Source organism: Pecten maximus, chromosome 1 (assembly GCF_902652985.1).
Source record: "Pecten maximus chromosome 1, xPecMax1.1, whole genome shotgun sequence".
Lineage (NCBI taxonomy): Eukaryota > Metazoa > Mollusca > Bivalvia > Pectinida > Pectinidae > Pecten > Pecten maximus.
In genome coordinates, this window is record NC_047015.1 from 15,529,171 (window position 1) to 15,556,554 (window position 27,384).

The 27,384-nt window shown below is 38.5% G+C and overlaps 2 protein-coding genes across 2 annotated transcripts; one reads left to right on the forward strand and one right to left on the reverse strand.

Annotated features, from left to right (window-relative positions):
- Positions 1-9,960: 9,960 nt before the first annotated feature.
- On the reverse strand, positions 9,961-10,680 carry LOC117330381 (dentin sialophosphoprotein-like). Its single transcript, XM_033888667.1, has one exon. The coding sequence runs from the start codon at positions 10,678-10,680 to the stop codon at positions 9,961-9,963; it is 720 nt and encodes a 239-aa protein (XP_033744558.1).
- A 7,644-nt stretch (positions 10,681-18,324) lies between these two features.
- Positions 18,325-27,126, forward strand: LOC117325899. Its single transcript, XM_033882407.1, has 2 exons — positions 18,325-18,951; positions 24,825-27,126. Exons 1-2 carry the CDS (start codon positions 18,891-18,893, stop codon positions 25,229-25,231), a joined length of 468 nt encoding a protein of 155 aa, XP_033738298.1. The 5' UTR covers positions 18,325-18,890; the 3' UTR covers positions 25,232-27,126.
- Positions 27,127-27,384: the final 258 nt, after the last annotated feature.

Genomic DNA, 27,384 nt, shown 5'->3' on the forward strand with positions numbered 1-27,384 from the left:
TTATGTTTGTAATTAAGGTGATATATATGTTTACATATTTCGAAATAATTTTGGCGATTGTATGTTTGCTTTTTATTAATCTACTTGAGTAACATCGTGAATTGTTGTTCCAATACGTTTCTTCTATTATAATATCTTATTTTCCTGTTTTAGTCTGTATACTACTATACCCCTTTCCCAAATTAAGGAACGCCTTCGTCCTATGTAATAAGGATTTATTTCGAAGAAAGTCTGGACAGCGATACAAGTATATGATCGTGACCTATAACTTCAACCTCTCTAGTAAGACACACGCCTAATAAGGCTAGTAGGAATGATACAGAGCATGAAAGATTTAGTTTCATGACATCTTCGATGAGTTTGGTGAAAATATTTTATAAAAGACTATTGACATCCTTGTACCCATGAGAGTAAACTGTGCCTTTCTCTTGTCCATCGAACAGCATATTAGAATGGTAACATTGCCAAGTCCTTCAATGTGTTGTCGTTACATAACAAAATACATAACTCATGTCGATCGGTTATGTTCCAAAACACTGGGGACCCTTACTAACATTAACCCCAACTTAAACTGTGGTGATAAGCGTAATTTCAATTTAATTTATGGATACAACGTTGTAGGATCACTGGGCCCCCTAACCATCACAGTTTCAATTCAAGGGTTCGGTGGCAATGTTACGGTGATTTCCGTAATCGATATCGACGGGTTTTGTTTTACATTGCGCCCTATTAACACAATAAGGCAATTTAAGTACGGTGTGCAGGAATGGTGAGGCCACTGGCTGGCTGACGCTACTGCCTGCCTGGCTGACTGACTGACGCCATTGGTTGACTGGCGCTTTTGTAGTGTAATCAAACTGGAATGACACACAATAACACGATGCGTGACACAAAATCCGATCACATTACATTGGACGACCCAGTTTTTACCGCTATCTGTAAACTGAATTTTCTTTAGTTTGATTTGTCTCGGCCAAAACAACCTTTCTCACAGGGGCGATAGCTCTAAGCGAGTCAATGTTATGGAGACGTTAAAAAGAGAGAAAAAAAATGTTTAGAAAGAGGAAAAAGACATCCAAGATTAAGTCTCCTCTTACGAATAACAATTCCGTTAATATGTCGGTATTCATTGTTTATTTCGAAAAATGAGTCAAAACAGACATCCCAGATTTAGTCTTCTCTAACATGTACGCATAAATGAAGGAAGCATGCAGGAACAATTCGCAATATCTACTTACAGGGTAGGACTGCTGACAGAAAAAATAACATTGTTTCGACAGAGGAGGGTTGATGGAGACTATTGGGGCATTGATGGGCCATTGAAGAAGGAAAATTAACTACTTTGCTTCCGGTCATTACTATAAGTCACGTTTGTCCTGTATGGCTTGATAATGAGGAGTGTTATGTTCGTACTGTAATCCTGGACTATACTTTACACATCACGCACTGGTTACATGATATTGGTTCAACACTGCACATCATTAGTTTACTGCTGTGAAATGCCACGTGTGTTAGGATGAGTTCGAAGTCGTGAGCGTCGTAACAACGTCTAAATTAAGAACATTTAGATATGATATCTTTAGACACACATGGTTTTCGGACCGTTAGGAATTTGTTTGACAACATGTTTTTATTTTTCTTACAGATTCTATTTTTACAATCTCCCTATGCATCTCGTCTCCATTTTTGTTACACTATTTTTACAATCTCCCTATGCATCTCGTCTCAATTTTTGTTACACTATTTTTGCAAACTCCCAAACATTTCGTCTCCAGTTTTGTTACACTGACTATCTCTACAATCTCCCATATATCTGTCTCGATTTTATTTACACTTACCGTTTTTTTATAGATTCACCGTGCATCTCGTCTCCATTTTTGTTATACCCACTATTTTACAAATTCCAGAACATTTCTTCTCCATTTTTGTTACACAAACAATTTTTACAATCTCTATTTCTAACCTTTCGTCTTTCGTACTTTTCTCCGTCCTTCCAGACTTTCTCTTGTCAAGCTGTATATCCTCACTATTTGTCATTCATACTTAGGAAATGGGTTCATATAGGTGAAGCGTTGTGTCATGTATCAAAAGTAGATCACTCTGACCTACATGTACATTTTGACCTTTGACCCGCATCAAAGAAAAAAATTATCCGGGCTCTATCTCCTTCACAACTATAATACATGGCATTAATTCACGCAGGTGAGGCATTCGATTTTGTTTCCAAGTGATTCACCACTTTGACCTAAATTTTGACATTTGACCTGTATCAAGAAAAGTTTTATGTGGGCATGATCTCCAGCATTACTTGTCACTGGAACAATTTACTTGGGACATGTGTTCATCTTCGGACTTAGGTTCATTTCACCTGGGAACTGGGTTTATCTTACTTGGGACATGGTTCATCTTTCATAGGGCATAGGTTTATGCATTGAACTTCTGATATTACCTGCTATTTATTAAGAATAAGATTCATCAGTTTGGTATGAATGATAAATAACAAGTTCGTTTTGTACACAAACAGAAATTGAAACCTGTATTTTGCGAGATTTCGTAATCATCTGTTTCCTTTGTCAAGCCAAGAGTACAATAGCCGAGTGTCAGTGTTCTGACCACAGAAATCAGCTCATTTCCAAAAATAGGCAGAGTTAGCGAAGTCAGCTGTCCCATTCGTAGCGCGACATTCCGTCCAAATGCACTCAAATATTGTCGGAAGACAGAGGGACTAAATTTATTATTGATATATATGTAGATGAGATAATTAATTCACAATACTGATGTCCATCCTGTTTTACCATGTATCATTGTTATCCATTTGTTCATATTCATATTCTCTGCACAGTACTATTTATGAGAATAAACAATTGTCATTGTCAGTGGTCAAAACACTGACACTCGACTAGAGTACTTTTTGCTTGACGAAAGAAACAGACGTTTTCGAAAGCTTGCAATATTCCGTTTTCAATAGCGGTTTGTGTATAAAAGAACTTGTTATTTATCATTCATACCAAACTGATGAATGTTATTCCTAATAAAATATGTGATGTTACCGATTTAATTCACATTGCTATCACGAAATAGGATCGATGAATGATTAGTTTCTACACAACTTCATCATCTGTGAATTCTTGCCATATAATTTCGCATTCGGTTGGGGGACTGTAATTTGCCGAATGGTCTTGTTATTATTAATACACGTAGTTAACATATACACATGTACATTTTATAATATAATGTACGTATACTTATTAATCGAGGAAAGGCTATGATAACAAATAGTCATTTGATATGTTGCACAGGGATCCGGACAACGTCAGGGAATCCCAAACAACGTACCTGACCACACATGCCATCCTTTACTCCACAACATGGTAATTAAGAGATGTTTATTAACAGTACAATTTGGACACTAATGCCTGTGTCATTTTACTGTAACACCATCTCGTTAATGTGGGGACGTTATTTATCTCATAAAGTCGACATTCCGAAACGTAAACCAATTTGGATCAATTTGGCCTGCCGATCAACTGATCATCCACTTTCCACTCATATAGCTTCCTGTGTTGTTATATTAATTACGCTTAAGCCAGTTTACTGTGGAAAGATAACGCGTTTTACGGTTGTAGAGCTCACGTCGTAGATGTTAAATTTAACCAACTATATATCAATATATCGTTATTGTATCACCATAGCGCTATTATATAAATATAGCAATAGGAATTTTCTATTAATACTCCAGATCCCGAGAGGACAAATAGGTCAGAATGAAAAAATAGGGTACCGACCTGCGAACTAATCCCAAATCAGAATGAACGGGGGAATATGACCACAATATAATTTTTCACGCATACCATCGAAAAGGGGGTATATGAGAAGAACATCATAATAAGCGAACTACAATTTCTCTTAATATGAAGTAGAACATTTTACTTTTAAAAATTTCCCTTTATTCAACCCATTTCTGGAATGTAGGCTTTACTCACTTAGGAACCGATAATATCCTGATGAAGGATTCACGACCCAATCGTATTATCTTAATCATCATTGTGATCAACTGATTTAAACCTGTTTACGTGTTAGGGATTATATTTAAGAGTGGACGTAGTTATCCGTCCTTGTACACGTAAACATCACTAGGATAATCCGTCATTTGAACATCAGTATCGAGCAGATCATCAGCGACAATCAGGACAGAAATCGGTCACGTGTTGTCCCGGTTATGTACCACACGAGCTGTAGGTTACTGCGTTATTGTAGGTGTTGTATGCACCCTAGTAACCGACTTCTGGCTGTGGAAAACTACTACCGCTATCCTATTTACACAGTCATACATGTTGAACTTGCTTTGTTGATGTTTATTCTCTCTTACAAAATCTGCAGTGCTATAATGATTCTTTGATTATGTGTATGTCCGCGGAATGTACTAGTTGTAGCATATATATTAATAGAAGCTCGAAATAGTTCTTATCATTTGTCAATTGGTAAATAATGAAAATGAAAGTTAGACTTGTTAATATTGTTGTAGTGAATTTGTAATCTGACTTTATAGCCTGTGTATAGGCTATGTAATACTCTTACTATAGTGACTTTACTTTTTGAAACATTTTCAGTGATCGTCCGCTGTCATCTTACCCAGAACACTAATTGCAGTCCGAACAACCTATACATGTTGTATTTAGATTAGGCCTTACTCTCGACTTTTGTCGCGCGGAAAATGTGAAACGTGCTCTGTGTTGGGTTAGCTTCAAATTCTTTGTGAGAAAGATCCAATTACTGTTGCTTTTGGAAATTAAAAATAGTTTCCTTATAGACGTTCTTTTAAACTAAATGATTTATCTAGATAAGAATTCGGTTCCTTGGTGTATAGACCAAACATTGATCATGAAGTGAACTCTACGCCACTTCATGGTCCGACTGTTTTCGATCTGTACATCATAAATCGTGATGATTTATATCCATAAATTCCCAGAAAATGTCGGAAATATCAACTTATATGGTGGATGAGATTGAAAGGCCTTTCTGTAAAGTTAAAAGAGACATTGGTAGAGATTTTTGTACACGAGAACTCAATCGCATATTATCTGTGTTAATTTCGATTTCCGTTTCGAAACGCACCGTCCATATTTATCTCCATCGTTCTGATTGGCTTACTATTCAACGCCGTTTAGTGAAGGTATTTTCCCACGAGAGAGCGTTCTTTAGTAAACAAATACCATTACATGTATTTATTTTCCATTGTTTTTATGACTCCATTTGAGGTCGTACATCTACGTCAATGCGTCAGCAGGGAGTACTGTTGAAATGTAGAACAAGGAATTATTACTGAAACTAGCACATTGTATATTATTCAACCATAAATGTCGAACCAAGTAGCAGCTGTAAATATCAACTTTAAAATACACTCTCAGCTGTGGACGATAATGTAGGAATTATTTTGTATACAGTAGCTGTTAGAATTCCAGAGACATGCCCTGGCCTGATTGTTCTTATCTGCCATCAGATGTGCAGTAATATTAATACGGCTCTTTTTTAGTACGTGTAACATTCAAGTACATAACCGTCACTCAGTAAGTAATTTTAATACAGTCATGTCAGTTTTTTTCTCTCGAGAACCTTTTTCATTTCCATTCGGGATAGAGGTGAGCTATTTCAGCACCTGCGTCATTCCATTTCTATTTACAATGCTGATATCTGTGTCAACGGGTGCAAGTGGGAACAAACCCACGCGTAAAAGTTGTAAACAAACCCAGGTGTCCTTGAACAGTACTATTTCCCGGAAATAGGTCGGCGTGTAAGTGAATCACATCTCTTTATATTTTATTTATAACCCTAACCGATATCCACCGGCAGTAAAAATGGCGATTTGAAAGCAAAAGACAGACGTTTCTAATTCGAAACATGGTGTAGGTTTAAAAAAAACATGTGTTTTATCATAAAATGAATAAGTGCATCGAAATTCGCTGATTACAAAACCAGAAGATATCGCTTGAGAAATAATGGGCGTCTCTGTAGTTTTACAGGAGGATAACGGCGGCTCTCGGTAAAATGGACCGGCAAGTTGTTTTTGTTTTTATCTAAAAAATAAAAACAATCGTCTAGTGAATGACTCCCGACAGTTTTTAACACTCATGTAGAGGGGTTGATAAAGAAAGGACATGATTTTCTTGGCTTGCCAACTATTTTCACGTTCATCTTGTTTATATCACCGATATTGATAACGATTGTTAAATAGGAATCTTGAAATCTAAATAACAGTGAGATTGATATTGGTAGAGACGTGGCATATTTACTTTCGAGTTTTCTGGATACACATGTCCAGCTAGAGTCCTCATCTGAGGATTCAATTTGTGTGCAGTCTGTATCACAGGTTTCAAACTATAATTTCATTGTCTTTTCGAATTGTACATTGTTGTAAATATCGTCAATCTTACTGATCTACCTACTTTCCGGACTTGACTGGAGACTTACGAGTGTTACATTCGGTGATAGAGAAAAGTGACGGTGTCGTTAAGCACCGTGATTGTGTCAAATATGGTGAAGGGAGATCTCAAAACAGTAATCACGCAAGGTCACAGGTGTAACGGGGAACATTTCGACAGGTGTTAAAAAACCACTTCCAGAACACATTTATTACAGAGTGGTCTACATAATTTATGTGAATGTTTGACCAGCTCATTTTCATTCGTTGTGTATTGGTTATGTAATATATTACGGTATACACCTAAACACTGTGGTGTATTAGTTATGTAATATATCACAGTATATACCTAACAATATCGTGGTGTATTAGTTATGTAATATATCACAGTATACACCTAAACACTGTGGTGTATTAGTTATGTAATATATCACAGTATACACCTAACACTGTGGTGTATTAGTTATGTAATATATCACAGTATACACCTAAACACTGACGTGTATTAGTTATGTAATATATCACAGTATATATGTCGTGTATTAGTTATGTAATATATCACAGTATATATGTCGTGTGTTAGTTATGTAATATATCACAGTATACACCTAACAATATCGTGGTGTATTAGTTATGTAATATATCACAGTATACACCTAAACACTGTGGTGTATTAGTTATGTAATATATCACAGTATACACCTAAACACTGTGGTGTATTAGTTATGTAATATATCACAGTATACACCTAAACACTGTGGTGTATTAGTTATGTAATATATCACAGTATATATGTCGTGTATTAGTTATGTAATATATCACAGTATACACCTAAACACTGACGTGTATTAGTTATGTAATATATCACAGTATACACCTAACACTGTGGTGTATTAGTTATGTAATATATCACAGTATATATGTCGTGTATTAGTTATGTAATATATCACAGTATACACCTAAACACTGTGGTGTATTAGTTATGTAATATATCACAGTATACACCTAAACACTGTCGTGTATTAGTTATGTAATATATCACAGTATACACCTAACAATATCGTGGTGTATTAGTTATGTAATATATCACAGTATACACCTAAACACTGTGGTGTATTAGTTATGTAATATATCACAGTATACACCTAAACACTGTGGTGTATTAGTTATGTAATATATCACAGTATACACCTAACAATATCGTGGTGTATTAGTTATGTAATATATCACAGTATACACCTAAACACTGTGGTGTATTAGTTATGTAATATATCACAGTATACACCTAACAATATCGTGGTGTATTAGTTATGTAATATATTACGGTATACACCTAAACACTGTGGTGTATTAGTTATGTAATATATCACAGTATATACCTAACAATATCGTGGTGTATTAGTTATGTAATATATCACAGTATATATGTCGTGTATTAGTTATGTAATATATCACAGTATACACCTAACAATATCGTGGTGTATTAGTTATGTAATATATCACAGTATACACCTAAACACTGTGGTGTATTAGTTATGTAATATATCACAGTATACACCTAAACACTGTGGTGTATTAGTTATGTAATATATCACAGTATACACCTAAACACTGTGGTGTATTAGTTATGTAATATATCACAGTATATATGTCGTGTATTAGTTATGTAATATATCACAGTATACACCTAAACACTGACGTGTATTAGTTATGTAATATATCACAGTATACACCTAACACTGTGGTGTATTAGTTATGTAATATATCACAGTATATATGTCGTGTATTAGTTATGTAATATATCACAGTATACACCTAAACACTGTGGTGTATTAGTTATGTAATATATCACAGTATACACCTAAACACTGTCGTGTATTAGTTATGTAATATATCACAGTATACACCTAACAATATCGTGGTGTATTAGTTATGTAATATATCACAGTATACACCTAAACACTGTGGTGTATTAGTTATGTAATATATCACAGTATACACCTTAACACTGTGGTGTATTAGTTATGTAATATATCACAGTATACACCTAACAATATCGTGGTGTATTAGTTATGTAATATATCACAGTATACACCTAAACACTGTGGTGTATTAGTTATGTAATATATCACAGTATACACCTAACAATATCGTGGTGTATTAGTTATGTAATATATTACGGTATACACCTAAACACTGTGGTGTATTAGTTATGTAATATATCACAGTATATACCTAACAATATCGTGGTGTATTAGTTATGTAATATATCACAGTATATATGTCGTGTATTAGTTATGTAATATATCACAGTATACACCTAACAATATCGTGGTGTATTAGTTATGTAATATATCACAGTATATATGTCGTGTATTAGTTATGTAATATATCACAGTATACACCTAAACACTGACGTGTATTAGTTATGTAATATATCACAGTATACACCTAACACTGTGGTGTATTAGTTATGTAATATATCACAGTATATATGTCGAGTATTAGTTATGTAATATATCACAGTATACACCTAAACACTGACGTGTATTAGTTATGTAATATATCACAGTATACACCTAACACTGTGGTGTATTAGTTATGTAATATATCACAGTATATATGTCGTGTATTAGTTATGTAATATATCACAGTATACACCTTAATACCGTGGTGTATTAGTTATGTAATATATCACAGTATATATGTCGTGTATTGGTTATGTAATATATCACAGTATACACCTAGCACTGTGGTGTATTAGTTATATAATATATCACAGTATACACCTAAACACTGTCGTGTATTAGTTATGTAATATATCACAGTATATATGTCGTGTATTAGTTATGTAATATATCACAGTATATATGTCGTGTATTAGTTATGTAATATATCACAGTATACACCTAAACATTGTCTTCTATATCAGCTGATCTATAATCTTATCAATATCTGGCCAAGTTTACAACAATTTCAGTATTTTCCTATAGTTATATACAGATCCGTTTAAGATGATATAATGATCAGAATGAGGCCTAAGCTGTCCCGGACGTGGGACAAGTATGCGTTTTGTTTGTTTACCTTGGGTACACACACTTCAGTGTTGATAATAAGAGCTGTACATAGTAACTTGACCTAATTGCTGACAGAGACCACTCATCTCTCAGTATTTATTTATTTTTCAATGCCTTCAGTATCTAAACAACCTCAAGGATAAAAACCAACAGCTTTTCTGATATCTACATTAAATGCTGTAATTTTACTACTACAATATACATATAAAATAACATGAATCCAATTAAGGCAACAAACATAATGCATATATTTCCATGTTGTCTGTGAATATTATGATATTCGTCAACCTTTAATGTAAATTTATAGTTTGCGCAAAACCAAAATAAAATGCTCACTACAAACATGCAGAGTTAATTTCGCGGAGTGACAGCAATATCATTTTTGACGTTGGTGTTTAAAATTCTCCAAGTCAGCAGCATCATTGATTGATAAATAACGAATACACCAATAATGCCGCGGGCTATTTAAGAGACAACTAACTTAGGCCATGTACAGATCGGACTCTTTTTCGTGGGTTCCTCACTATTTTTCATGGAGTCGTCACTATTGTTCATGGAGTCGTCACTATTTTTCGTGGAGTCGTCACTATTTTTTGTGGAGTCGTCACTATTTTTTGTGGAGTCGTCACTATTTTTTGTGGAGTCGTCACTATTTTTGATGGAGTCGTCACTATTTTTCATGGAGTCGTCACTATTGTTCATGGAGTCGTCAATATTTTTCGTGGAGTCGTCACTATTTTTTGTGGAGTCGTTACTATTTTTTGTGGAGTCGTCACTATTTTTCATGGAGTCGTCACTATTCTTGATGGAGTCGTCACTATTTTTCATTGAGTCGTCACTATTTTTTGTGGAGTCATCACTATTTTTGATGGAGTCGTCACTATTTTTCATTGAGTCGTCACTATTTTTTGTGGAGTTATCACTATTTTTGATGGAGTCGTCACTATTTTTTGTGGAGTCATCACTATTTTTGATGGAGTCGTCACTATTTTTCATTGAGTCGTCACTATTTTTTGTGGAGTCGTCACTATTTTTTGTGGAGTCGTCACTATTTTTTGTGGAGTCATCACTATTTTTGATGGAGTCGTCACTATTTTTTGTGGAGTCGTCACTATTTTTTGTGGAGTCGTCACTATTTTTGATGGAGTCGTCACTATTTTTCATTGAGTCGTCATTAATTTTCATGGAGTCGTCACTGTTTTATTGAGTCGTCATCATTTTTCATGTAGTCCTCACTAGTTTCGTCATGGTACATTATTAACTCCTCGCGAACGAAGGGGAAAGGAATAAAGCGTCCGTTCGAACGTGCTTGTGGACGAATGTTTGTTTCACCTTTGTTATCGCTCTAGCAACTGCATTCAAAACATATTTCGATCAAACATCATACATGTATGTTGGTCAAGTATGAGAATAACATTGACAAGTTATTGTTTCTGGGTGCCAGAGTCAAGGACAAGGTCACTGTTAATTACTATTTAAAGAAAATCTGTTTTTCATACCACAAGTAAGAATGCTGTTACCGACTGGTCACTTTTAACAGTAATAGTATTTAAATGAGTACCTTTGACTTTAAAGAATCAAATATGTATACTATAACCCAAACCGACCGGTACACTTTTAATGACTAAAGTGGTTAAACGTGACCGGCTGGTGTTGGCCTCCGTACTTACTCGACTTCATCTTAAAACTTATTTTGACAAAACTTCACACCTCGGACAAGTTGGCCTCAGAATTAATTAATTGCAGGTTATTTTAGTAGTTGTAGAATACCTGGCACGCGGAGGGATTTGTATCACTTTGATGGTTTCATCATCATAATTTATCATGTCGCTTACATTGCTGCTGTCGTAATGAGTAAGGTATTGTTGATATCAGATTATTCTTCCACCTTGATATGTATTTGAACTATTAACTGTTTATATAATATTACTCTCGACTACTGTGACCTTGACCTAACCTCGTTCAGCCAGGCATGTTTTGTAAATCGCCTTGGAATTTGCTGGAGGATGAAGCGACCAATTTTGATATACAATATAGCACATACCCTTTACATAATTATCGTTAAAGTACAACTCAAGGTCACCAGAGCTCTCTCATAAGCCAAAGTAAGGTCATTATTAACTTGAAAGGAAGACATTGTTTTGGAATAAGCCGATCCGTTTGTTTGGTAACAAAACAATTATGCTGCCTTCGTTTGTGTTATTAATAGCACGTTGCGAATAGCTAAGGAGAGGAAGCCGGCTATCAGTAGCAGGGCATCCCTTTAGGTGTGACCATGAAAGAGATTGTACCAGGCTTTATAATGGGTTTTATATTCAGTTCAAACGATATCCTAGACCTTAATGTACACAGGGCAGAATTCCAGACTGTTTCAGCATTTCTTTTAACAATAGTGTGCAGATCTTATTCTCTGTAATAATTTGGAATATTAATATGTATAAAGATATCCGTAAATATTTTCAAATGAAGAAAATATTGTAAACCATAAAAGTTGCATGAATAAGAAAATACGACGACGTGTTGTGGAACAAACATTGAGGCTATTAAATGATCTTGTTTTAGATATGCGCATGCTCAATAGTAATTTGTTGTATCTGTAATCACGGATGTTCTATTCTGTATGTAATTCTCCGTTAAACCACTGATAAAAAGAAAACGTGTCGTGTGTACATGATAAGAATTTGCAGTAAAACGTCGGCTGGAAACTGTTGACTCATAGAAACAAAATAGGCCTCCAAAAGTGCAAAAAACTAATATATCCTGGTTTTGATAAAACAAATGTTAATGATATACTTGAGTCACGAGTGTGAAATATATCATTTTCCTACAAAGGTCATCGGTAGAGTCATCTCCCCTGCAGAAATGATACAGAGGAATAGAGGTTTGTTAAAAACGACTGCGAAACGAAGTGATGTGTGCAAGTGATATCAAGGTCACTACGACGCTTGAATCTGATGACGTCATTAGGAACCATGGATTACAGAAACTGATGACGAGGTAAGAACATGTAGGCACCACCTTTGTTGAATACCCTATAGATTCTCTTTCTACTCACCAATCGCTTTAAGATCAACAAAATGATTTTTGTGAAAACAACAATATTGGTAAACATTCAAGTAAAGGAGGTTATGATTGATGTAGTCCATATCTGATTATTATTTGAGAGAGCACCACCAATATTTTAAAGACCATGTCACGTGTACCGATTCAATGATACCACGTTTGTTCCATGTAATACTAGATGATAATTGTGCCATTAGCTCCGATTGATTATCGTCAACTAGCAATTCAATAATTTTGTTTCCTCCTCAGTATACTTAGAAAGACTAAGTTCACAGCGACATATACAGTGTATTGGTTTCGCCGTTAACCTTTCTTGTTACAATTTTTTAGAAAAGGATGTTCTGGATTCTTCAAAACTTGTTTTTTTCTTCAAATTCGCCATCCAGGTACAAAGTACGATACTAGCGACATTTTTAAAGATTTTTCGACCAATACCAAATATGCTGTTGGCAAAAAAGTAATTGAGCAAATATCGATATGTATTTATGAACGACGATTTGCTCTCTGAAGATATCAGCGATAACCTTGACGTTAAAGTACATCAACAACAACTTGTGAGCATTGTACTCGACATACTTCCTGTGTGATGGTACAGATGTGATGAGACACTATACCTCTATATCTACTCCCCAAACTCACTACAGAATTGGCATATTATCAGCTCCCTCAGGTAAGGTGACACACTATTGGAATTACTGAACACAGAAACGGAGACAACATCGCCATACAATTCTAGTTAAAGGAGAATCCTTAAAATGACAACCAGAATTGTGACCACAGAACCACCAGACGTATTACCGAACACCATACACGACTGTCATCGTAGAGACGGCAGTTTGATATTTCCAAGTTAGATTATAATGTCGATTATTCCCCATCGTCTTCACCAACATGCATCTCTCCAAATCGTATGTTGGTGGTATTGCCCCCATCACACTAAGACAAAGACCACGAAGACCGCACTGCGTCCTTAAAATTTCGAGAAACGCAGCGGGGTCGTGGCAAAAATGGAGAATTTTGCAGTTGTCACGTTCATATTACGCCCTCATTACGTCCTTGCTGGGTTCTTACTACGTCCTACACGTTTCCACTAAGACCTTATCTCGCGCATGTTCGCGCGTGCACCACGCTCTGTGTGTTCTTAATACGCTCTTACTACGTCCAAAAAGATCTTTCTACGCGTGCATTACGTAATTACTACGTTCTCTCTGCGTTTGCCCGTTCCCTATAAATACAACTTGACTTCAACTCATGAAGTTCAAGAACGAATGATGGTCTTCTACTCTTAACTCCGTCATTAGTCGATCATAATGGCCAAATTGTAGTCTTCTTTCAACAGAAAGCCAAGGACGAACCCAAAAAAGCCTAGGTTGTCTTTTATTCCTTCTTCGCCTTCTTCGCAGCATCAAAAGTGCGGCCTGTGCATCAATAAAAACCTGTTGTCCTTGAATCAGAGCAAGATGCATAAGAAGTTCTTGATAACTTGTAACCATCTTCTTTTGTAGTTTGAACGAAAGTGATAATGAATTAAACTTGAAATGAGTATTTATACAGCCGATCCTCTGGACGTGGTTTTGACGTGGTGGTAACCTGTGACAGACGTGTCGTAAACTTAATGAGCACCGTAAGAACGTACTGGAAACCTAACGTGGTCATCAACAACGTGGTATTGGCGTACCTTGGTCATTGTACAAGCGTAGAGAGGTCGCAATAAGAACTACATTGACGTAGCAAGAACGCACTGACAACGCAATGAGAACGTAATACAATCCTTTCCATCAGCGCTACGCTTCCACTGCGTCAATGAAGTTCTCATTGGGTTTTGGTTACGTCATTACCACGTCAATACCGCTGGTACTGCGTCCCTGTTACGTTCTTACTACGTCCCGATTGGACCACGTCCTCGCTACGCTTTTTTTTAACATGCTCAAAGTTTGTTCACGTCCTCCAGGTCCATGAAGACCATAACACGTCCTTATCGGTCTCTATTGAGTCTTTACTACGTTGTACAAGTTCTTTCTGCGTTCGCATTGCGTTCTTCAATTTTTTCCAGGACGTGGTTGGACGTAGTGGGAACGTGACCTAGTGTGATGGGGGTATATATTAAGGACAGGTCAATGAACATCGAAACAGCCGGGACATGTATTCACCTAGGAAGGGGAAGCAGACATGTTACGATGCAGAAATGGAACTTTTGTGAAATCGAAGTCATCACGGTTTTTATCCACGTTGTAAGCTGCCCTTGCTAGTAACGTTGTGAGACAATATCGCGGTTTGAATTGGTTTTGTATTGTTTAACGTCCTATCAACAGCTATGGTCAAGCTGCATGTGTTGGTGAGTGTGTGCATGTTCTAGGAGGCTACAGTATTTCCTGTGTGTGGTGGGAGTGTGTTCGTGTTCTAGGAGGCTACAGTATTTTCCTGATGTGTGATGAGTGTGTGCGTGTTCTAGGAGGCTACAGTATTTCCTGAGTGTGGTGAGTGTGTGCATGTTCTAGGAGACTACAGTATTTTCCTGAGTGTGGTGAGTGTGTGCGTGTTCTAGGAGGCTACAGTATTTTCCTGTGTGTGGTGAGTGTGTGCGTGTTCTAGGAGGCTACAGTATTTTCCTGAGTGTGGTGAGTGTGTTCGTGTTCTAGGAGACTACAGTATTTTCCTGTGTGTGGTGAGTGTGTTCGTGTTCTAGGAGGCTACAGTATTTTCCTGTGTGTGGTGAGTGTGTTCGTGTTCTAGGAGGCTACAGTATTTTCCTGTGTGTGGTGAATGTGTTCGTGTTCTAGGAGGCTACAGTATTTTCCTGTATGTGGTGAGTGTGTGTGCGTGCTCTAGGAGGCTTCAGTATTTTCCTGTTTCTCTTTTGAGTGTAATTTAAATCGTCCTGTTTAGATTGAACTTTGTTTCTGTTTGGTGTGTTTGAAATGTTTACCTTGAGTTTATGAGACAAAGTTACACAATTTGGTATGTAGTATTTCACTGTCGAATTTCGTGCATATCTGTTGTCTCTGAATCAGTAAAGCATCCCAAGATTTGGATCAACTTAGTCTTATACGTGCTTATAAGCGTTTTTACACTTTGAAGAATATGTTCTTAAATTCAAGTTGGACATGACCGATTCATGATACATCTTCAATTAGGAATTATCTATAGAAGCTGACGTACATATACATTTCTTGAATGAAAATATTCCATTGAATGAGTTCCATAAGTGTAACTGTACCTAGTGTCCAAAACACGAGTGTACATACACGTAACGTGTCAGCTACATCAGTGATAGCAACTGTGGAAATAAAAGGAGGCTTTCCCCAGATATATGGCACTAATTGGCCTAAATATTTTGGATGGAGGCTGGACAAAAAACATAGAACGGAGGCAAGCTTTACCTTAATAAGAAGACATGTAATGTGCCAGTTTTGGGAGACTAATCTCCGGTCCAGATTGTTGCTGTTAACGTATATATGTCAGAATTAAGCTGGATTTATAAACGTAACGATCGAGTACCTGAGGAACTGGCCAGGGATTTGTCACGGACTTGGCAGAATAAAACAGCTGTAGTATCGGTGTTATAGAATTCAAAGTCACGAACTTTAGGCTCGCTTGTGACACCGGCTCATACGGGTGAAAAACCTGCCGAGAACACAAAAGTAAGACCGCGATACCGAGAGGAGGCATAGAGTGTGTAGTGATTTCATCGGGAAAAGTCTAACCAGGGGGAGAAGTAAATATAGAAATAAATTACAGTGTCTGAAAAGGAGAAATGGAAGAACAAAATTATAAAAGTTGGGAAGTTAGGGAGTTCCGAACAGATCGAACCCTATGTACACGAAGACTTGGTTTGGTTTGTTTGGTTTGTTTTGTTTAACGTCCTATTAACAGCCAGGGTCACGAAGACAGAATGGACTGAAATTCTAATCTTTTCAGAAATGAATTAACTACCATCTAGCACAGCTGCAATAGTGGAGTGGGAAATGATAGAAGAATTATGCTGAAAACCGTTCGGATATGGAATCAGCTAGAGTACGCGAGACACTCCATCGCCAGAGAGCTCGCTGCACCACGGGTGGACTGCGAAGATGGTCCCGAGAGATTAGATTAGATGGAGAAGTACTAGGTTTATCATCGGTATGGAGCCCATTGTAGTCAAACTGTAGTCAGCCGGTAGATGATGATGGCAAAGAGAGCACCATTGCTGATTACGGCAGAGAAAAAGAATAATTGCGGAAGCCGATATGGACACGATGTGACCTGGTCACCAACATATATGCCGAATGGTACAACAAATTTTGTTTCAGAGTAGGAAAAAATACTAAGAGATGGTCACCGACTGATGACGTCTTACGATTTTTCATAACCAGAAAACTATCACATCACTATGTTCATCGACGATCGTTGCCTTTCTACAGAGTATACGCAATCGCGCGACGCAGTATACAACACGGTAGAATGGTGATTTAAGCTTGGATAAAATAATTAAGTTGATATAATTGTTGTTCTGCTTTGTCGCCATGTTTTCGTGAATAACATCATCGCGGAACACGTAATTGTTGTATCTCGATTTATGTCATATGTAGGGTCGTGGGGGGGGGGGGGGGGGTCCCTTTGTCATCTGTTAAGGAAGACTTTGAGAGTCCCAGAATAAGGCCCGCTTTATCCAACTACATATTCATCGTAGAAGACTAAAAGTGGGCCGTCTGAAGAAACGGAAATTTTCTTCCGTATTTTCGACTTAGGGTATATTGAAGACGCCAAATTATATCTTCTGTCCCTCTTACAACATTGGGATCTTCAAATATCCCTTTCTTTCCGAACTGTTCTTCTTTTCTTTGCTTTGTTGTCTCCGTGAGCCCGTCCTCACAAGACCCAGAATGTTGCGATGTCATAAAACGTGATTCTCTATTAGGTTAATGCAATAATAAATAAAAATAATCTTGGTATCTGACATGTTCAAAACTATTTTAATACTTAGGAGTTGTCATTTTTAGTTTTTATTATAACGATACAAAAATAAACAGTGGTACTAAAACAAGGGACCTACAACAACACACTAAGGTCCTTACTCGGGCAACCATCACGCAATATTCGTCCTTCTATGCTCCTAGAATACATATGAATTACTCCAAGGCCACCACATTTAATATGTTTCACACTGTTTTTTGTATTTCTATATGGTGCATTTTCTACCAAATCGATTTTTGTAAGTTTTTATTTTTTTCTGCCTTTTCCCTTTGGTCTGGTGTGTAAGTGATCATGTGCGTTCTCTGTAATTAAATGTAATAACTACAAAGACTTGTTACATTGGAAGCTACAAGGTCGTATATAAAGCCTTAGTAATCGTCTCAAGGTTACTCTAGTCATCACCAGGCCTACTGACAGCAATATCAACACTGCTGTTCGTCATTTCGCCACATTTTTGCCTCCCTGTTGTTATTTTGAATACCTGTAGACATTTATCCTCGCGTCCACTTCAATCCTACCCGATACTTTATCTAACGGGCGCCCAGGTGGTTTTATTATGTAGGAAGTGACATGGCTATGAACCTTCACTTAACTGATCGTGTTGTCGTTTTCTGCTCGAGATCCCGTGCTTTATGTTCTTAAGTAGCGGTGACCTTGGAGGGGTACAAACGAAATCGGATCCGAGCCGAACTCTGACACGGGGAGGGGGATACGAGGGAGGGAAACGCTACCGATCTGAAAAGTTATAGAGTGCCGTGTTACGTTGTGTTTGGTGATGTTACAATGTAGGTACCTCCTCATTTAGGACGGGCGCTGAAGGCACTGGGAAAACTTCAGATGTAATGTTAAAACTTCGTACAGAACTAGTTATCACATCATACCACGGAAGATATAGCTCTAGCTCCAACACCATACGCAAGGTCTCCTTACTTTCAAACTTCGCTTCATTTTTATTAATGACGAGGCACGCGTTCAGAGGTCGACTTTAAGTGTTCTCATTCCGGAATGGTACACTTCGTTAATTACACACACTCTGATTGGCTGAGTGATTTTGATTGACATACTATCATCCGTTTATCTGCAACACCGAGAAAGTCCGCATTTCATAGTATTTAAAGCCCCGCACAACATCAGTTTTATTTATAACTTGGACGCGCTTCCTTCGAGGTTCAAAAAACTTGGCAAAACAGTTTTGTATAGGGCGATCAGCTGTTGAGCTGTTTACATGTGTAGTGGGTAGGTGTGTACGCGTGGAGCGGTATTTAAGCCACCTTACTACGGGTATCTACACTCAACACGCCATCGTACACTGTAGAACCACCATATAACTTTTGTTGTACAAGTGACAGAAATAACGGAGATTTCCTAAAAAATTAAACATGGACTTTAAAGTTGTTTTCTGGATTGGCTTCCTGTCCACGTGCATGGTAACGTCAACAGGTAAATATTTACGTCTACTAAGCTCCTCAAGCAATCTTACACTGTTTACATTTTTGTCATTTCATTCATACATGGTTTAATTGAGTAGTAAAATGAAATGTAGCTTTATAAAGATTGATTCATTTCCTTATTTTGGTTTTGACATATCATAATACTTTTGATAGCTATCGGTGTCTAGAAATGTTTTTTGATAATTTGATGTTAGAGAAGAAAAGTAGGTAGAACCACGACAGAGTTTATATTGAGGGTGGTATTTAAAGGTTTAAATTTCACATAAATGATACATTGTAGATATACAACCCTCGACCACAGACAATGTGTAGTGACGAAGTCATTACAGCATCTCGCAGAATGGGCTGAAATGAAATTCATCGTTTCGCACTAAAATAGAGTTGTGGTTGTATTTGAGGATACGAGTAGAGCACCTGTAGTGTATTGGGGGTAGTACTGGCGAACTTCTACAACTATTTGGCAGTCTATGTAGGTACGCAGGTATCGTTGGCGTTCTCACTAAATCCGTGTACTCCAGTCAGAGTTGACATTAGATGTAGGAAGACTAGCCTAGATCATGCGTCACTAAAAACATAAATACTGCTTGGAATGTACTGAAGGATTATGTTGCACATATGTTTTGCCATTAAGGCACAAAACGCGCCAGATAATGCAATGACACAGTGTATTAAGGTCAGTAATAAGTTCAAAACGACCTAGTCTTACCAGTAGGTCAGCGCCACTCACCGCGCCATACTATTCTAATTACTGACACAAATTAAGCATGTGGCAGAAAGTATATATATAGTGTAGTGGTCGTGTTTACCTTCTACACGTGGCGATATACCATGTACCGAATCCTATATGTAAGCTACCGCTGATTATCGTTTTAAATATTATAATTGACAGCAATGCCATCTGTATCACGCGATACACGTATCCGAACACCTGATATTTCTTTTACAAAAAGTGGGATATCCTATATCCGTGGCGCCATCGAACAGGCAAGAGGATCCATTCACGGACTTTCGTCAGAAGTGTATACGTGCATACCATTGGTCAAGTGGTATCAAAACATGCTCGGACCACACAGCAAACACCTCATTGGCCTACACTGTCGCATGGTACGATCTAATTACATATAACACGGTAGTGAAGAAAAGGTACAATCCGACAACTGTAGGATTCGTCAATCATTTTAATAAGCCAATGATACAATCGGTCAAATTGAACTTACTTTAAACGTGTCAGCGCACCTGGGGCATCGTGACGTCACGTACACATACACAATCGGGCAAAACAGCTTAACAGATCTAACCTCGTAAAATCATATTAGGCCAGCGTCTATTTTTAGAGGTATTTTTGGCACACGCGCTAAAAACATGTATACCGACACCCGATTTGACTGAAGGTGGTTCGCGTTGTTTGATAAGTGTGACCACCGTCCCTAGGCCAGCCACTCTCAAACATAGAGGCTCCACAGGCACCGGTAGGAGGTAGGGCTTCGTCAAATACAGCCTACTTCCCTATGGGAAATACTCGATGCGATTTCCGGCAAGGACTGTATATATATATCCATATACAGAGTTCTATACGGTTGTGCGTATACACAGAACTGACCGGCTGTCCTACTACAGTACACTGACCGGTCATCCGTATACAGAGAGTTGTCCTTTCGCCCGTAAAGGAAATCTTCCGGTTGCTCATATATAGTGAAATGTCTGATTGTCGGTATACTAAAAATTGTCGGTAGACAGAGAGCTATCCGGTTATCCATATACAGTGCACTCTCCGGTTGTCCGAAACAAAGAACCGTCCGGTCGTCCATACAGTTGTCCGTAATAAAGGACTGTTCGGCTGTCCGTACAGTTGTCCGTAACAAAGGACCGTCCGGTCGTCCGTACAGTTTTCCGTAACAAAGGACTGTTCGGCTGTCCGTACAGTTGTCCGTAACAAAGGACCGTCCGGTCGTCCGTACAGTTTTCCGTAACAAAGGACTGTTCGGCTGTCCGTACAGTTGTCCGTAACAAAGGACCGTCCGGTCGTCCGTACAGTTTTCCGTAACAAAGGACTGTTCGGCTGTCCGTACAGTTGTCCGTAACAAAGAACCGTCCGATCGTCCGTACAGTTGTCCGTTACAAAGGACTGTTCGTCCGTCCGTACAGTTGTCCGTAACAAAGGACTGTTCGGTCGACCGTACAGTCGTCCGTAACAATGAACCGTCCGGTCGTCCGTACAATTGTCCGTAACAAAGGACTGTTCGGTCGTCCGTACAGTTGTTCGTAACAAAGAACCGTCCGTCCGTCCGTCCGTACAGTTGTCCGTAACAAAGAACCGTCCGGTCGTCCGTACAGTTGTCCGTAACAAAGAACCGTCCGGACGTCCATACAGTCGTCCGTACAGTTGTCCGTAACAAAGGACTGTTCGGTCGTCCGTACAGTTGTTCGTAACAAAGAACCGTCCGTACAGTTGTCCGTAACAAAGAACCGTCCGGTCGTCCGTACAGTTGTCGGTAACAAAGAACCGTCCGGACGTCCATACAGTCGTCCGTACAGTTGTCCGTAACAAAGGACTGTTCGGTCGTCCGTACAGTTGTCCGTAACAAAGGACCGTCCGGACGTCCGTACAGTTGTCTGTAACAAAGGACTACAGGAGTTAGAGGCAGAGCTCTTTGGTTATCTATCTAAAAAGAGTCGCCTTGCCGTCATCATATTTCATTTCGTTTACAATAAATGTAATCAACACTAAGAGGTTCTTGTTATTTTTTTTTTTTTTTTTTGAATTCCGATCTCGCACCCCCTCAGAGATTATTCCCATGTCTCTATAACTTATCTGACTACATCTGTAAAGATACCTACTGCAGTGAACGATTCCCCTCGCTTATGTTTTCGTCGGATGTCGAGGAATCTAAAATTGTTTGCTCCACTAACCTACGATATGTAGATCATTGCCTCTATCTGTGTCAAACATTACATAAACAAACACGAATCGCCATTTTCACATGAACTCTACTTGAAATTCAGTAATAAATGTCAACAGTCGGTGTGATTCGCTAAGGTTCTCATCTCCGTACAATATTTACACACTGGGTAGACTCGGACATAAATGCGGAAATCGGGAGATATTGGGGTGCATGTTTTACGATACAGAGTCACTAATAGTAACGTATAAGAAATGGGAGATTGTTTTTAGATTTCACAATGAAAATTGTTATAATGTATTATAAGAGATCAGATCCCATTAGTAACGAGAGGTTCATGGACCTTCACGGTAATCCGAGTTCTAAGTTTCAGTCAGATTGATCCATTTTGGACCCGCACATCAGACCCTGGTGGTCAGTTAGGGCCAATATGTGCATAACATCAAACTACCACCCCACACTGATAATTCCAATCACGTTTTAATTATTTCCAACTGCAATCCAACAAATGATGCTCAACATGTGATTTCCCTGTATAAACGATTTTTTAAGTTTGAAAGTAAATGGTTTACGGACGACGACGGTCGACGAAGGTTAAAAGGCGATTAGACACTTCGTCTCAGGTGACCTTAAAATAAAACCACTAAAGACCTACGGTATTTACGTGAGAAAATATCTGTCCAGATTTCAGGGGAACGACTCTCGAGGCCTTACATTGGTTCGTTTTCACTGTCATAATCTTAATTGAGAAATAATGAGGACTGTTCTCCGCCAACTCATTATCCTGCCCTGCAGGTAAAGCGTAAGAATTGTACCTGCTGCCCGCACCATTGCATGATCGTAGGAGGCGACTAAATTTGGGATCTTATCTTTTCTCTTCTTTCTGAACAACTTTCTTCCTAATGTCTCCCTTGACAATGCCTCACTTTTAGCATTTAGTTGAGCGTTTGCTGCTGTGAGGAAGGCTTTGGGTTCTGTCCCCTAGCCGAGACATACCAGAGTCTTTAAAAATGGTAGTTGCTACTCCTGCCTAGCGCTCAGCATATTAGTATTGGGACGACTGGTTCGCCCGTTGTCAGTATAATGTGACCGGGTGGGGTGTCCTGCTGGTTGCCTTCGGCAGTATGCTTCAGTGAGGTAGCACTATAAATCGGCAAACGATCCGGCCTATCACAAGGAGACTTAACCCGAACATACTGCAGCCTCCCAAAACACACATACGCACTCACCACACGCATGCATGTCGCACGCACGGGAGGCCGTCCTTAAATGACCTTAGCTGTTAATAGACGTTAAACAAAATAAACCAACCAACTAACCAACTCATTATCATCGTAATAATAATAATTACCTACCAATTTTCAACGTACAAAAATCGCATTTCTCACAAAATATCAAAGGTGAAAGAAAATTTCATATGTTTAATTTTTCATTACATTATTTGGTTACATATCAATGAAAATAGACAATATTTTTTGTGAAGAGATATCGCAGATCATATGCCTTTTAACGGAATCTGGATTCCTTGAAACTGACATTAACGTGTCGATTTCCATATACGTTTCTCCTCACAACTACACGTAGCACTGTAAAACGGCCATAGATATATACCTATTTCTGTCATACAGACCTTAGATAAATCTACCGTCCAAACTGATACCTATTTCTGTCATACAGACCTTAGATAATCTACCGTCCAAACTGGTCAGTCCTACCATCCATAGTGCAGTAAGGACATAACGTGTAATAATGTTTATAATCGGAAGCCGTTCTGACGATTTTGTCAAACTGTGTAATGGAGAATCTATGGGCACATGGCGTCAAACAGTTTTCGGTGACTTAGGTGGTTTGTCGGGACTGATGTATCCTGTAAAACATGGCATTGTTCCCATACAATTGGTATTGTGTACATGTGTTTGAAAGATTTTTTTTTCAAGGATTAAAGGTGATGGGAACAGGATATTCCTGTAATAATGTATTGGTAGTGGTGGGGACTGGATGAGAACAGGATATTCCTGTAATAATGTATTGGTAGTGGTGGGGACTGGATGGGAACAGGATATTCCTGTAATAATGTATTGGTAGTGGTGGGGACTGGATGGGAACAGGATATTCCTGTAATAATGTATTGGTAGTGGTGGGGACTGGATGGGAACAGGATATTCCTGTAATAATGTATTGGTAGTGGTGGGGACTGGATGGGAACAGGATATTCCTGTAATAATGTATTGGTAGTGGTGGGGACTGGATGGGAACAGGATATTCCTGTAATAATGTATTGGTAGTGGTGGGGACTGGATGAGAACAGGATATTCCTGTAATAATGTATTGGTAGTGGTGGGGACTGGATGAGAACAGGATATTCCTGTAATAATGTATTGGTAGTGGTGGGGACTGGATGAGAACAGGATATTCCTGTAATAATGTATTGGTAGTGGTGGGACTGGATGGGAACAGGATATTCCTGTAATAATGTATTGGTAGTGGTGGGGACTGGATGGGAACAGGATATTCCTGTAATAATGTATTGGTAGTGGTGGAGACTAGATGGGAACAGGATATTCCTGTAATAATGTATTGGTAGTGGTGGAGACTAGATGGGAACAGGATATTCCTGTAATAATGTATTGGTAGTGGTGGGGACTGGATGAGAACAGGATATTCCTGTAATAATGTATTGGTAGTGGTGGGACTGGATGGGAACAGGATATTCCTGTAATAATGTATTGGTTGTGGTGGGGACTAGATGGGAACAGGATATTCTTGTAATAATACATTGGTAGTGTTGGCAACTGAAATTTTTGTTTCTTAGTTCGTGCCTGTCCCGTAACAGGTCTGTTTAGGTTTTGGTAGTTTCAACACGTGTTTTATTGCACGGCGCCTTGTTTTTTTAAAGACATATAGGACAAACACTTGTTTATGCAATGAAGTACAATTAACCACTTTTTCTCTCTCTTTTTAGTTGATTCAGTCATCCCGGACTACATGCTAGAACGTGCTAAGTTTGTACCGCGTCCTCGCCGTAGGATCTTCCGTGCCACCTCAAAGAAATGCTGCAAAATCGGCGTACGCACAGCGAAGAAAAAATTATCCTGCACAGTAGATTTAGCAGTGCGGAATAACAACTTCGTCATCACCCGTTTAAAAACAACTGGTTCAAATTCTGAACTGAAAAGATATGGCCAAAATCTTGCGAAAAAAATAAACTCATGTGGATCAGCAGGCTTTGGTAAAGTATTTGAGAAATGCTGCAAATATCGAGAAGATTTTAGAAAGTCATTGCAAATGTGCAAAGTGAAACACCGGAAGCGAGTTGATAAACGGAAATGCAGACGAGATGTGAAACGACGCCACTTGAGTTACCTTTGAGCGAATATCATCCCTTAAACGAAGGAGATAAAGCTCTCGTGGGAAATGGGCGGCGCCTCTCTCCGACACTCAGTGTGGCAGGAGAGACCGTCCTACACTAAGCACGCTATGCCAGAGCTACAACGAGAGCCATCCTCGGACGTGAGAACTGAGCAGGCCAGACAACCAATAAGTAACAAACACGGATATGGTCAGGACCAAAAACGTTTCGGAACGTTTGAGGAAAGGTATCTGATCCCATGATTTGAAGCCCGTTATTGTGCGCTCTTGTCAAACGAGGAACGTTCCCAAACGTGTTTGCTCATGGACGCAGCACTGACGTTTCATATATATATATGTTGTTATAGTCTCGCGTATTCTATAAATAGAGTATCTTCGACTGTTAGAATGACGCTTGTTATTTTAGTTGGCTATATGTATTGTTGGTGTTCCGTGTATCATCCAGCGTGACAATCTGTTTAGGCGAGAGTGTTCCACTGTAGGAGTACACTCCCTTAGAGTCCAGGGTGTGGAAGTCTCCGATATTTTGCTGTAAAATATTCCAAGATTACAAGATTCCAACGGAAAATATTAGAATACTTCCGTTTCTGGAATAAAACTAGTCCCAGACGAACATTGTAAATTCCGATGTGTATTGCAACAGTCTCCTAGTTTCGGATGTATAGTCAGCGACTTGTGTATGGCCTCTGACTCACAAATATATGATATCAAATATATGTCGTTTTCGATTTATATTGATAATTTTGAATTTATTCTTAGCGCTTCCGAGATTTCGGCGTATATAGTCGTCTCTAGCATACCCATGTTGGAGTGTCTGACATTTGTTCTCAGATTGTGATTACATGATATATATTATTTGAAATTTCTGCCGGAATTCTTAGTGTCCGGTATATATTAGATTTCCCAAAATACATTACTTCAATATTCAAATAATGTGGAAATCAAGTGTTTTCAACGAGTGAGCTCAGTCCTTCGATAAGTATTGTTAGTTTCCGACATATCTCCGGTGTAGTGTTTTTGGTCGTCGTCAACCCTCCATCAGTTGTTGTCACCGTGTGTTCTACGGTCAAACCCTCTACTGTATTAAAACTACTGACACGTTCTGTTAGGCCCCAATGTCAGGCTCGCTGTTATTCCTCCAGACTGAGGCCCCTGGCTCCCTATTCGCTGTTATTCCTCCAGACTGAGGCCCCTGGCTCCCAAGTCGATGTTATTCCCCGGACTGAGGCACCTGGCTCCCAAGTCGATGTTATTCCCCGGACTGAGGCACCTGGCTCCCAAGTCGTGGTTATTCCCCGGACTGAGGCACCTGGATCTCATGTCGATGTTATCCCCCGGAATGAGAGTCCCAATGCGTGGTCCCCTGTCGATGTTATCCCCCCGGACTGAGGATCCCAATATGCAGTTCCCCAGTCGACAATTTTTTCCCAGACTGAGGGTCCAAATGCGTGGTTCCTCAATCAAATGTTATTTCCCCGGACTGAGTCTAAAAATACAGTAAGGGAAATCATTTTTTCTTTTTTAAGTTTTTCAGTACACGCATTTAATGGACTTAAAACGCGATAAAGTGATAAGGACAATGTTGAATATGAGAGTGTGTTGTATGTGTAGAGAGGATGACCGTATTAAGCTGGTAATGGATGGTGTGTGAAAGGAGTGGACAATTCCACTGTCATTTTCTGATCTCCACGCACAAATAATTCCTATGTTTATTTTTAGGAGATGTTGAAATGTTATATACATAATTATACAATATAAAAGTATATTGATATGTATTATAAACCGGAGGCAAAGGTAGCGACTGTCGTTGTGTTGTTAAGCATTCAAAATATTATTTTATTTCGTATGATGATATGCGTTTTATTTTTACAAATAAACAAATGAATTCCAGTAAATTACACTGTCCAGATTGTCTCTGTTTGACTTGGTCTGAAGGTAGCCATTGTTCCTGAGAATTTTATCCATAAACTCTTTCATATAATACCTTATTCCTCCTAAACAGCTGTTTGTTTGTCAAGTTCGTTGTACAAGTCAAAGCAAAACAGTGACATAATTGCGGAGGAAGATTCCAAACAGTCTTATCTATTGGCGGCAGTAGACAAGCAATCGGTGTATTAATCGATTAAGACTGTAACCTCTTCAGGGAGGAGATT